At 44.0% G+C, this 14,270-nt stretch overlaps 1 protein-coding gene across 8 annotated transcripts in view; it reads right to left on the bottom strand.

The window, feature by feature from the left end:
- Positions 1 to 14,270, bottom strand: part of DIP2C (DIP2 acetate--CoA ligase C (putative)) — a 415,544-nt gene that overhangs the window by 57,301 nt on the left and 343,973 nt on the right. For all 8 annotated transcript variants that reach the window (XM_086715073.1, XM_086715079.1, XM_086715076.1 and 5 more), the window contains 3 exons: positions 13,370 to 13,481; positions 13,173 to 13,282; positions 4,944 to 5,074 (listed from right to left, as the gene is read on the bottom strand). In XM_086715073.1, coding sequence (XP_086571199.1) covers positions 4,944 to 5,074; positions 13,173 to 13,282; positions 13,370 to 13,481 — 353 coding nt within the window. The remainder of the gene's footprint in view (positions 1 to 4,943; positions 5,075 to 13,172; positions 13,283 to 13,369; positions 13,482 to 14,270) is intronic.

The raw sequence follows: 14,270 nt of genomic DNA, 5'->3' as shown, positions 1-14,270 counted from the left end.
TGAAAATTAAGTACAGCTCACCGTTCTCCTCATTCCCACAAGTAGGATGGAAGTCAACAATAATGACATCTTGATAACAGAGGACAGACAGGAAGCCCGACTCATGAATTTTTTATATGCCCTTTCCTTGCTCAGTCCAGCAGATGCTGATGAACGGTTTCATCTACTAGCCAGCACTGACATCTTGGCAGTAGCCACAAATACTTCTGAAACAGACCTACATGATAGCAGGTTGCTTATACTGAAGACGTTTAACCTCTGAGAATTTCTGGAACCTGAAAAATTCTAGTTTAGATCTGAACTTCAAAGAGAACAAGATGGCTAAAAAGACACATGGGGGTAAAAAGAAAAAAAGTTTAAAAAAAGGAGGGGGGGGCTCAGTTAGCTATCACAACTCCGGCACTTGGAGCAAGGCAGACGCGGGGCGTGACGACACACAGCGCCCTGCGGGCTACTGTCTCGTGCTCTTCAGTTATCCTGATGACGGGCAGTCTTCTTCTTTAAACAGTTTCACTTAGGTATAAAGCACGCACCATAAATCCACTCACTTGAAGCACGGAATTGAAAGGATTTTACTAAACTTGCAGCGTTGTAGAATTATCACCACAACGCAGTTCGAGAACACTTCCATCACACACATGTATGGCTTGGGTCCACCTGGCTCGATCGTCCTTTGACCCCAGCCCCAGTTGACCACTGTCCCACTTTCTGCCTCCATAGACTTGTCTTCTCCACACATTTCGTGTAAATGGCGTCCTATGATACAATCGTGTGATACGTGGTATTGGAGCCTGGCTTCTTAGTGTGACGTTTTGACGTTTATTCACACTGTAGCTGTATTCCATCACGGGATACGACCAACACTGTCCATCCAGCAGCTAGGACGTGTGCACTGCCTGCTTCTTTTCCTCTTTTTTATGAAGGCCGCTACGGACATCAAGTCTTTGTGTGTTTTTCCTTCTCTTTGGTAGACGCCTAGGAGTGGAATTGCTGGGTCATGTAGCGAATTTATGCTTAATTTTTAAGAGCATGCCAAACTTAAAAATTTTACCATTTTACATTCCCATCAACAACATATGAGAATTCCAGTTTCTGAACACCCTTGGTTATTGTTGCTCTGTAGCACAGTTCTGAAACTGGAAAACAGAAGCTTTCCAACCTTGTTATTTTCTGGGGTTTGTGGCTGTATCTGCTCCAGTGGGTATGAAGTGTCAGCTCACTGGTTTTAATTTGTATTTTCCTAATGAATGTGAAACATCTTTTCATGCGTTTATCGTGATTTGTGTATTTGTGGTGAAATATCTATTCAAACCTGTTGCCCGTTTTTAAATTCATGTTGCATGTTTTCTTCTGGAGTTTTAAGAGTTCGTTTTGTATCTGTTTGGAAGGACTGCATCAGGTTATGATTTGCAAATACTTTCCCCCAGTGTGTGGTTTGTCTTTCCAACTTTCTATCAAGTGTCATTTGATGTGCCCAAGTTTTTAATTTTACCGAAGCCACATTTACCAATATTTCTTTTATGTATTGCCCCATATCTAAGAACTCTAACTTGAGATAAGATTTACTGATTTGTCTTCTTCCAAAAGTTTTAGTTTTTACATTAAAGACTGCAACCTATTTTGTATTTATTTATATGATGCAAAATAAGGTTTAAATTAATCTTTTTACAGGTGAACGCCCAATATTCCCAAACATCGTTTGTTGAAAATACTACCTTTTATCACTGAACTGTCTTTGCTGAAAAATGAAGTGACCATATGCAACAGGGCTATTTCTGGACTCTCTATTGTGTTTCATTGACTATTTTTTCTGTATCTACCTTCCTACCTACCTTTCTGCCAGTATAACACTGTCCTGGCTACTATAGTAAGGGTTGAACACGGGAAGTCTGAGTTTTCCAACTTTGTTATCCTATTCCAAAATTGTTTTCGATATTGTGGGATCTTCCTTTATATTTTAGGACAATATCAATTTCTGCAAAACAAAAAATATGCTGAGATTTTTGACAGGAATTTCATCAAATCTCTAAACCTATTTGCAAAGAATTTCTATTTTAACAATATTAAAACTTTTAATCCATGAATATCAACTATCTGAATGCTTTTAAAGACACATTTGATCTTAAAAATATTTTGAAACAAGGGCGCCTGGATGGCTCAGTCAGTTAAGCATCTTACTCTTGGTTTCAGCTTGGGTCATGATCTCATGGTTCGTGAGTTTAAGCCCTGCATCAGGCTCCACGCTGACAGTATAGAGCCTACTTGGGATTTCTCTCTCTCTCTCTCTGACCTTCCCCTGCTTGCATGCACTCTCTCTTTCAAAATAAATAAATACATGAATATTTTGAAACAACTCTGTTATATCTCAAGTCTCAGATACACAATCCTCTATTTTGTGACTGAAGGGAACTTTAGAATGAAGACATAAAAAATTGTTTCATTCAACTTCTTAAAAATGTTCAAACAATCCAAAGTTACAGAAAAGTTTTGAATAGAAATACTTTTTCCCCTCTTGAATCATCTGAGGGTGAGTCACTGACCTGATGCCCCATCAACCCCAAATACTTCAGCAGGTATTTCCAATAAACAAGTTTATTTTCCTCCACAAAGCCGATTCAGGCATCAAAATCAGGGATCAGATACGTTTCTTCCACCCAAGTCTGGGACCCTCAGTCAAGTTTTGCCAGTTGTCCTGATGGTGTCTTTTACAGCAAAAGGAGCCCGTTGGGAGACAAGGCCACAGATGCCATCGGCCTGCCTGGGGGGGAGTGGGGTCCTCAGGCCTCTGTGACACCGGTGTCCACATGCTGCTTTCCGTCCCTCCTTAGTCTGTGTCTGATGCTCCCTGGCTTGGAGTCAGTGAAGTATCTTTGCCAGGAAGACCCCGGATGGAATGCTGTCTTCCCCGCTGCAACCCTCTGGGTGACACACCCCTGCCCCAAGTCTCCACCGTGAAGGTTCTCTCCTTCCCGTCATAATTAACTACTATTTTCTAGACGTCTGCCGTAGCAATGGAGCTTTTAATCTGTTCATCTGTTTGTCTGAATAGTGAAATAATTTCCCATTTTATTCAAAGCGTTATCATCTATCATAATCTTTACCTTGATGCTGAAATTCCCCCAATTTGGCCAATGGGAGCCCCTCTGAAGGACATGTCACCACCCTACTGTGAGCACTTTCTTGCACAAAATGACATCCAGGTTCATCTTGTTCATTTCCTGAAGGAACGCGAGCCCATCTGAGAGGAAACCGTGTGTGCAGGATTTATGGGTGTTGGGCATCCTCATCACCACTGGGGGTGGGGTGGGGGGGATGCTCCCAGGTCTGGTCTTTAAGCAACTCTGATGGCATCTGTTTCTATAGAGGACCTCAGAAGGGAGAAGTCTGTAGCTATGGTATACTGATTTCTAGTGTTGCAGGGGCAATCGACAGAATATTGTGATTCTGTGACTGCTGAGTGAATTTGCAGGAGGTGTGTTCATTAGGTAAAGGTTCCTTATAACTCCTTTTAAGAGCCCCCACCATGCCCTCACTGCTACTAGTGAGCATCCCGTGTTGGTGCATGGGCGTTGGCGAAGCACTCCATTGCTGGCTTCAGCTTTACCGGCACCTTGCCAAGTGACACACAGACAGACACATGGACAGTCTCCTATAAAGTAGGTAGGTCAGGGCGGCTTCCTTCCTAGTTGGCCAAGCATGTCTACGGTCGCTGGCACTACTGCTGGAATACCACATCCTAAACTATTTCCCGAGAGGAAAAGTTACCCACAAGGCTACTGCATTTTACAGTGAGGCAGAAATCATTAAGTATTTTAACTCAATTCCATCTGCTCTCTCAAAAAGTTTAATTGGTCTAACTGAAATGTGTTTTTCAAAAATATAGGATTGGGTTTTAATCCAACTTCATATTATTAAATATTATGAATGCATTAGAATAGCTGAGGGGCACATTTAAAGACATTAGAGAACGTCGGCCAGAAAAAAGGAAATCCTAACCACTTTCATACTGCAGCATCTCCGTTTTATACCTATGTTAGCGCATGCTTACAAAAAAACTGTACGCGTACTTGAAGGTTTATGGTGAAAGCATGCTGTCCGGTGATTGCATTAAAAATCGGAAGGGGACGTGAAACAAAGCGGGCCAAATGTTGGTCCACGGGGAGCTGGATGGGGGGCACTTCATGTACTTAAAGATGTTCAAAGTGCTAACGATAAAACCATAGTACGCTACACCAGAAATCAAACTGGAAGACGGTATACCAAAATGCTAATAGTGCCTGTTAACTGGTATCACTGGGCAGCATGATTACTGAGGTCTTTATGTTATTGCATATTTTCTACAGTTTCTTCAGGGAACACATATGCAGTCGGACAAAATGCCAATGAACTTCCCCAAGTTCATCCTCGCCACAAGCACCTGCTGACCCTTCTCTGGGCTGGACGCTGGGTGGCTGCTGGCTGGGGGGGCGGTGACCGTGGCTGGGAGGTGAGGGGAGTGCTCATGGAGGTTGCTCCTGGCCTTCCTGCAGCTGACGTTCCTCCCCCGCCCGCGTCAGGGACAAGCCTGAAGGAAGAGAGAGCCTGAGCTCTCACCGGCCGATGTGACACAAACTCCAGGCCGAGGATAACTGCTGGGAGCCTCGGGCTGGAGTCCTGCGCTTGGAAAACAGGGGGCCCCACCAGAGAGCCTCCCAGAATGTGCCCAGAGTCTGTCATCTCTGCAGGTGTCAGCAAAGTTCACGGAGACCACGGTCTCCAGACGCTGCGGGATGTGGAATCCAAGGGGGGTTGGCGCAGGGACCCATGCGGGCCCCCTGCAGCCAGCCCCTCTGCAAGTGGAAGTCCTCCCCAGACGTTAGCGTCTACTCTGCCAACGGTCTCAAGGGGGGGGCGCACGCGACTGATTTCCTCGTCCTTGTAAAGACGCTGAGGACGACACTCACCTGCAGAGGCACCACAGGACAAACCCAAGTCCGCAGTACGGGTCCAAGCAGATGGCCACTTCTCTCGAGGGGTAGAGCTCACACTGCAGCTTGATGGAGCGGCAGAAGGCACTGGTGGCTGCGTGGCACATCTGGAAGACAGCAAGGCCGCCTTCAGTCCACGTGGCCGACACCCAGTGCCCCAGCTGGAGCGACCCCCTCCCGCACCCCAACAGGAAGCGGGCACGCACAGGCTTCTCCGGCGATCCCACAGCCCCGGGAAGGTGGGGAGACACTAGACGCTGCAGCTCACAGCCCCTCCCAGGGGTGTGCCCGACACACGCCTGTCATGCGGTAGGGCCGGCAGGGTGCGTGGATGAACATCCCATGTCAGTGACAGGAACCAGGCTCAGAGAAGGTAGTGTGCTGAAGGTCACACAGCTTCGGGCCAGAACCAGCGTTAGTCACAGGACAACAGCCAAGCTCCCGTCTCCCCGCATCGCTGAGGTGACAGTAAGAGGGCTCCCACGTGATGGAAGTTATTGCCAAATAGCATAAAATATGTCTCATAAAATCAGTTTTCTCACAGAAGCTTTCTAGCCAATCAAGCCTAAGAGGAAAAGGAAAATTTTCCCAAGTTTGTGGTTTGAAAAACATCTGGAGTTAACGTGAAGTGAACGTCCCATGCAGCTGAACCGTGTGGGGGGCTGGAGCAAGCACCCTAATACTCAGGGCCACCCACCCAAATGCCTGGGGGAAGCGCCCGTGAGTCGCGCCGGCAACAGAGGCGAGAAGCCAGGGCCAGGGCCACTTCTGTGGTAAGCGCGGGAGCCCTGCTAGAAGCTGTGGGTGGAGGGAGGTTTCGCGATGGATCCGCCTCACAATCCACACAAGGTAATGCAGAATTACTCGAGAAGTGAGCACATACAGCTCATTTTCCCTTGCTGTTAAGGCCACGGTATTTGCTTAAAGAAGAAACAAGGCTGGGTTTCTGAAACATGCCTTCAACCTCTGCCCGCCTACTAGATCGGGAGTCAGCAAAATCCTAGCTACCGAAATTAGCCACATTCCCAGATTCGCCACTAAAACAAACCTTGCCTGAACCCCTACTCTGTGCAGGCGTTATTTATAGCTTGAGAACAGTTCAGCTCAGCAAACACTAATACGTTAATGGAGTACATGCTATGTCTCAGGCATTGTATTAGGTGCTCAGAATATAAAGAATAAAACACAGCCTCTGTCTGACCTCAGGAGTTTGGGTCCAGTGGAAAATTGAGAGAGAACTCCGGTGACTGCAGGGCCTGTGAGCGCGTTCACAATGGGTGCCGAGAGCATAAGGAGGGCAGAGAAGGGGCTCTCATATCACCCTGGGGGACCCCAGTGTGCTCTGGGTCTTGAGGCTGAGTAAGCACAAGCAGAACTCATCAGAGTGACAGGAGCACAGACAGGTGAAGAAAAACGCAACCAGGAAAGCTAAATGACTCGTCTCCAAGCACCAGTCTTGGACCTGCCAACATCACAGCCCAACAGCCCACGCCGGAAGAAAAACTCCCAATTCTTAGGAAGTCAGACTTGTACCTGGATAAGTCGTTTTGAAAAGCCCCAGACAACAAGCTCTAATGCCCTACTCTGAAACAGACGGTGAGAGTAGACCCAGTGGGAGGAAGCAGGGATGAGGGCAACTGTATGTATTTCCGGGATGTGCCTCAGCTCTTCTCTTGGGTGGGTTTACCTTCCAGAGCAGTTTTGCTTTGGCTGACGTTAAAGTAAGTGTCCACTCCCTGGGCACACGGCAGCTGCACATTCGGTGGAAGGGAGAGCCACCACCAGTATGACGGCGTCCTGTGGGCAAGCCCAGAGGGCCACTGATCTGAAGGGAAGGGTCCTCCACACGACTTCCCCATTGAAGTGAAAACGTTTCTCCAGGGTCTATCAGAAATCTTCAGAGTTCAAATTAAACTTTCAAATGGTTAGTATTTTAAAACTTAAATTGAACACATAAACATATACTCATGGGCCTTCTACTAAATCAGACATTAAATAATGCCCGTTAGGGGGAAAACAGATTACTGGCTAAGTCTCTCTCAGCATTCATTCTGTATTTGAATACTTAATGACATTTGGACCAAAAGCTGAAACTGAATCAAAATTTCTGAGAAACATGAGGACATGTGCAACCAAAGAGGTAGAAGAGAATTCAATGAGAAGACCATGACCAGATGATTTCAGTTGTTTACACCTCTCAGTATTTAAGGCAAATGGGTTTTCATTAAATGACATCACAACATATTTTACCTCAGGTACTCATCAAACAAACAATCAGAAGTTTAATAAAAACTTACGAAGATTTCAGAGAAAAGTCTAATTATTTATCCCTCTGGGATTACTAGGGTTTACATTTCTATTAAGTGGAATTACCAAGAGTCACGTCACTTCATCTGTTTCACGTGTAAGTATCTTTATCGAATCAAGACGTAACATTATAGCCCCCACTTCTGTAGACCATGAAAATGGTACGATCACAAGTGTGTGTTTCTGTTTGGCTATGACAGGAGGCAGCTCAAAGCCCCTCACCCTGGTATGAAAAGAAATCTGTACTCCAAAAAGCTTTTGAAGAATTATTTTATTTGATATTGCACTTTATTTGGTGTGTCACCTCAGATTCTACTGAAAAGCAGAGGAGAGGATTCTCAGAAGACTGTCTCCATAGCAACCAGACAACAACTGTGTCAGAAAATGATGAGACTCTTTGGAGTTCTGGAGTCCGTTTAAGTCTTACAACTTCCCGAGGAAAGTTTGGGCAATCAATGGTAATTAATTTTGGAAAAAGTAAGATATTCCCATTTAAAAAAAAAAAACAGTTGTGGGAGCTCATCACATTTAAGTACTCATTAATATACTCAATTACACTCAGACCTGCCATGAAAGAAAGGCTCAAGGGACTACTGCAGATTGAAATAATAAGATATTAGACATATCTCAAAGTCATGTGAATAAATTTAGATCTCAGCAAAAGTAAATACAATTCAATTATAAATACCAGTATAATTGTAGCAATACTTTGTAACTCCACTTTTCATTTTCTACATGATTTAAGACACTAATATGGTAAAAAAAAAAATAATCATTAGCTGAAAAAATTATTGTTATTGTAACTTTGGGTTTAAATTCCACTTTTTTCCCTATATAACTTGAGACTTAAGAAATGCATTTAAAAGACTTGCTACTACATATTTTGGGCCATGCAGTATATAAAGATATAACTTTGTGACATCAGCAACTGAGAAAGGCGGGCACGGAGCAGTTTTGTGTGTTCCTGAAATTAAGCGAGTATAATCCAAACTGGAGTACTGCAACTGTAGGGTGTTCAACTCAACCCCCACTGTCACCTGAGTGACACAAGCTGTAGAATATATACAAAAAGAATTCAAATGTTTCGCTACAAAAAACAATCAACTAAGCACAAAACAAGACAGTAATGCAGGAAATGAGTAACAGAGAAGCTATTTTTTAACTTCTTTTTAATGTTTGTTTATTTTTGAGAGAGAGACAGAGAGAGAGAGTGCGAGCTGGCAAGGGGCAGAGAGAGAGGACACAGAATCCAAAACAGGCTCCAGGCTCTGAGCTGTCAGCACAGAGCCCGATGTGGGGCTTGAACCCACAAATCATGAGATCATGACCGGAGCCAAAGTCAGCCGCTTAACTAACTGAGCCAACCCAGGTGCCCTGCAAAAGCAGTTTGACTGCAGAAATTTACATGAAAACTTAGGCTAAAAAACAAAACAGATCTCACATCAACCTAACTTTACAACTTAAGGAATGACAGAAAGAACAGACTAAACCCCAAGTCAGAAAAAGGAAGTAATAAAGATTAGAGCATAAACAAACAGAGGGTAGAGAAAGAGTTGACTTACTGAAAGCAAAAGATGGTTCCTCCAAAAGATTGACAAAACAGACAAACCTCTAGTTAGATGGACTAAGAAAAAAGGAAGGAAAATTCAAAATACTAAAATAAGAAATGAAAGTGAGGACATTATGGATTCTACAGAAACAAAAATAATCAGAAGAAAGTACTATGAACAGTCGTACACCAACAAACTGCACAACCTATATGAAATGAAGAAATTCCATTTCATGGAAATTGAAACCCAAATTATCAAGAAGAAAGACAAAACTGGGGTGCCTGGGTGGCTCAGTCGGTTAAGCGTCAGACTTTGGCTCAGGTCCTGATCTCAGGTTTGTGGTTTCAAGCCCCACACTGGGCTCTGTGCTGACGGCTCAGAGCCTGGAGCCTGCTTCGGATTCTGTGTCTCCCTCTCTCTCTGCCCCTCTCCTGCTTGTGCTGTCTCTGTCTCTCAAAAATAAAGTTTAAAAAAATTTTAAAAAAGGAACACAAAACCTACCAAGACTAAATCATAAAGAATAAAAAATCTGAATAGACCAAAAGCAGTAAAGCAAGATCAAATCAGTAAAGAAGATTTTCCAGCAAAGAAAAGCCCTGTACCTGATGACTTCATTGCTAAAATCTACCAAACATTTAAAGATGAACTAATACTGGTCCTTCTCAAACGTTTCCAAAAAATTAAAGAGAAAGGAACACTATTTTTTTAAGTTTACTTACTTATTTTTAAGATAGAGACAATGTGCACACAAACAAGGGAGGAAAAGAAAGAGGGGCTGATGTGGGGCTCGAACCCATGAACCATGAGATCATGACCTGAGCCGAAGTCCGACATTTATCCAATACAGCTGCCCAGGCGCCCCCGAGAAGGGAACACTTCTTAACTCATTCTATGAGATTAGTAAAACTCTGATACCAAAGCCAGACAAAACACTATAAAAGCAGAAAACTACAGACCAGTATCTCTGTGGAACACTGATGCCAAAATCCTCAACAAAGCACTTACCCAATTCGGTAGCACATTAAAAAGCTTATACATGAGTGGGATTTATTTCTGTAAGGGATTGTAGGCTCTACAAATGAAAACTCAATCAATGGGGGCACCTCACTGACTCAGAGGAGCATGTGACTCTTGATTTTGGGGCCATAAAGTTAAATCCCACAGTGGGTATAGAGAGTACTTAAAAATAAAATCTTAAAAAAAATCAATGTAATATATCATATTCAAAGAACGAGGGGGAAAAAACACATGATATCTCAATTGATGCAAAAAAAAAAAATCTGACAGAATTCAACATCTTTTTATGGTAAAAACACTCGATAAACTAGGAGTAGAAAAAACGGGCTTCGGGGCACCTGGGTGGCTCAGTCGGTTAAGCGTCCAACTTTGGCTCAGGTCATGATCTCGCGGTCCATGAGTTTGAGCCCCGCATTGGGCTCTGGGCTGATGGCTCAGAGCCTGGAGCCTGCTTCTGATTCTGTGTTTCCCTCTCTCTCTGCCCCTCCCCCGTTCATGCTGTGTCTCAAAAATAAATAAATGTTAAAAAAAAATTTTTTTTAATAAAAAAAAAAAAAAGAAAAAACGGGCTTCAACAGAATAAAAGCCATATATAAAGAACACAGTAAACATCATACTCAGCCATGAAAGACTCAACACTTTACCTCTATGATCAGCAATAAGGCAAGGATGCCTGTTTTCACTCTTTCTATGCATAGTACTAGAAGTTCTAGCCCAAGCCATTAGGTAAGAAAAATAAATAAAAGGCATTCAGATTAGAAAGGCAGAAATAAAATGATCTCTTCATGGATTAAATGAACTTGTATGTAGAAAACACTAAACATCGTACACAAAAAATTGTTAAAAATTGTAAATTCACTAAAGTAGCAAGATAAAAAGTCAACATGCAGAAATCATTTGCATTTCTATACATTAAGTGAAAAATCTGAAGAGGAAATTAAAACAATTCCATTTATGATAGCATCAAAGAATAAAATGCTGAGGAATTAGCCAAGGAGGTGAAAGACTTGTACAATTAAGACTATAAAATATTGCTAAAAAATAAAGACACACATAAATGGAAACACACACCATATTCACAGATGTCAATACTACCCAAAACAACACAGACTCAGTGCAATCTCTATTAAAATCTCAATGACTTTTTTGTGTAAGTAGAAAATGCATAGAATTCATACAGAATCTCAAAGAAATCTGAATAGCCAAAACAATCTTGAAAATAAACACAGAGGACTCCCTCATTCTGATTTAAAAACTTACTACAAATATACAGTAGTCAAAAGCAGTGCAGTACTGGCATAAAAACAGACATACAGATCAACAGAACAGAGAGCCTAGAAATAAACCCTTGCATATATTGGCCAACTGATTTTTGACCAGAGTGCCAAGACTATTCAGTTGGGGAAACAACAGTCTTTTCAACAAAGTGCTAAGAAAATTGCATCTCCAAATGCAAAAGAACGAGGTTGGACCCTTACCTCACACCACACAGAAAAGTTAGCTCAAATTGGATCAAAGACAGAAATGTAAGACCTAAGACAATAAAACTCTTGGAACAAAACAAAGGACAAAGGCTTCATGATACTGGATTTGGCAATGATTTCTTGGATGTGACCAAAGGCACAGGCCAAAAATGACACAGAATTGGAGTGTATGAAAATTTAAAGATTTTGTGCATCAAAAGACACCATCCACAGAGTAAGAAGGCAATCCAAAGAAGAGGAGAAAATTAATATACAGAATATACCAAGAACCTGTAAGACTCAACAACAAAAAACCAAGCCATTTGATTCAAAGGACATGAATAGACATGTCTCCAAAGAAGACTTACAAACAGCCAGTAACTGCGTGAAAAAAATGCTTAACATCACTAATCATTAGGAACAACAGTGGGCAACAGTATGGCAACTCCCTCCCAGGTTAAAGACGGAAACTACTGCCCGACCCAAAAATTCCACTTCTCCGTATATACCCAGAAGACCTGAAGAGATGTTCGTATGTCTGTGTTCACAGCAGCAATGCTTACGAGAGCTAAAACTTGGAGACAACCCTAGTGTTCGTTGAGGGATCGACAGACAGGTTAAATGCGGTACACACATTCAACAGAATATTAACTCAGCCTCAGAAAGAAATTCTGATGCCCTCAGCAACACGAATGAACCTCCAGGACATTACGGTGAGTGAAATGAGCCAGTCACAAGAGGACAGTGCACATGACTCCACTTCTACGGGGTCCCCAGAGCCATCAAAATCACAGAGATGGGGGTGGGAGTGAGAGGGGATGGGGAGTTATTAATAGGTAGCGAGCTTTAGTTTTAGAAGATAAGATGAGTCATGGGGATGGATGGCAGGGAGGGACGGCTGCATGGCAGTGTAAGAATATTCAACGTCACTGAACCACACACTTGGGTGCGTTATTGTGGTAAACTTATGTCACGTATGTACAACCACAATAAAAAAAATTGGGAAAAGGGTAGAGAAAGAGAACTCAATGCAGTAAATGACACAAACTGAGTGGTCAGACCCCCAGAGGTGGGCAAAGGACTTCCTGAGGCTACTGAAGATGTACCAGTACCTTGGCAAGGACACTGCCAGAGCTGTGAGGGTCCTCATGAGGTGACGTGCATAGCACAATGAACCCATGAACAACACGGGTCTGTGTGCCCCAGCCCACTTACAGACTTTTTATAGTGCAGGACTGTAATCGTTTATGTTTCTCCTAATCGATTTTCTTTGGCTTACTCCTTTACGTAAGATGCAGTACACATTACGCTACATACCACGTACTATGTGTATGTGATACACACACTTGCATGTAACACGCCTAACATCTTATGATATGTTATATAACACACAAGATAGGTTTCAACCGACTGTTTAGGTCACTGGTAAGCTTTCCAGTCAACAGCAGGCTATCAGGAGGAGTCACAAGTTGTACGTGGATTTTCAACTGTGCAGGGGGTTGGCGCTCCTAACCCCCCGAGTTGCTCAGGGGTCCACTCTAGTTGCATGCTTTAACAGGAACACGGGTCACGGCATGAGCCGTCCTCCAGCACACAATAACAGAACCCACGGCAAAAAAGGAAGAAATCCCAGTGCACACAGTTTCACAACAGAACACGGGGATTCGAAAGCCAGCAAGGAAGAAACACGTGCAGTGTTTTATTAGGGGCTGGTGAGGCTGTGTTTACACACACACAGAGATAGTTGGGACATTCGGAAAGAGTCGGCTGACCTAGGTAACTGTGGAAGTGACCGTGCATCTTAAGGCCTCAGTGAAGTGCAAGCACACACCCCTCACGTGTGCCACCGTGCAGACCGTGTCACTAACCTTCACTCCAGCCAGCATCCCCGTTGTGGACACACTGAAGTCAAGATAAGCTAGCGTGTCTGGGTTGGAAGGTTTGTAGATCTGGGCAGGCCGTTTCTTTGGCAAATCGTCTGGAGCAAAACAAAGCCATTAGCATGTCTGAGCCAACGGCAAAGCAGACAAGCAGGTACAGGTGTCTGGCTGGTTTGAGGACTGACCTGTGTCCAGTATGGGGGGCCACGCCCTGACGTCTACGGCCGCAGCTGCCTCCCGGGACCGCAACAACTTACAGATCAGCTGTGTTGTCATCAAGCAGGCAGAGCGACTCACCTGAGGTGAGAGAACAAGTTGTGGAGGAAGGAGGTGAGCGGTCGCGCACGGCCAGCTGCTCACCACACACCCCGAGGCCAGCGGCTTTCACAGCGGGCCAGGCTGCCTCCCATGGAGCCAGCATGACGGCCAGGATGTGACCGCGGACCCAGAGCTCAGACACGGAGGCCCCTGGAAATTCCTGGAGCTGAGGAGTAGCCATGGTTATGAGCGTGCTCAGAAAGGAGTGTCCCAACCAACCACTCTGTCAGCTCTGATCTACAAAAACCACCATGTGTCTCCACAGATGCGGCCACGACTTTCTAAACAGAGAAGTGGCCTGGACAGTACTCCCACACACCCACAAAAAGAATTCGCGTGTGCTATCCCCAGACTAAGCTGTCCCTCGTGGTTTCTCCTCCAAGGGGAAAACCTTTTTCTAATCCTCTTCAACTTCCCCAAGCATAAGAAAAGTTAAAATAAATCTGTGCTTTCAAAAAGGAATGGGACACTTCTAAATCTTCAGCAGAGAACTTCAGAAAAATATATGACTTCTTCATCAGTTTGGTGCAAAAAACTCCCACTGTCTTTACAGACGCCCGTGAGAGAGGTCGCTTTCTTGAGGGCCCTGCGACTCTAATGCATGAGGGAAGCCACCCCAGCCCCTAAGGCCACAAGTGAGTGAAATCATGAAATCCCATTTCCAGAACTAGATGGTAGAGGCCGCATCCTCCCCACCAGCCCCAGAGCTAGCCCTGCCTCGGTTCTGCCATCTGGAAGACCTATGCTTGGACCAGGGCACAGGTGGGA

This window comes from Puma concolor, chromosome B4 (assembly GCF_028749965.1).
Source record: "Puma concolor isolate L17-30 chromosome B4, mPumCon1.1.hap2, whole genome shotgun sequence".
Classification (NCBI taxonomy): domain Eukaryota; kingdom Metazoa; phylum Chordata; class Mammalia; order Carnivora; family Felidae; genus Puma; species Puma concolor.
The sequence above is the reverse complement of the archived record's forward strand: the minus strand, read 5'-3'. Positions and strand labels throughout refer to the sequence as shown.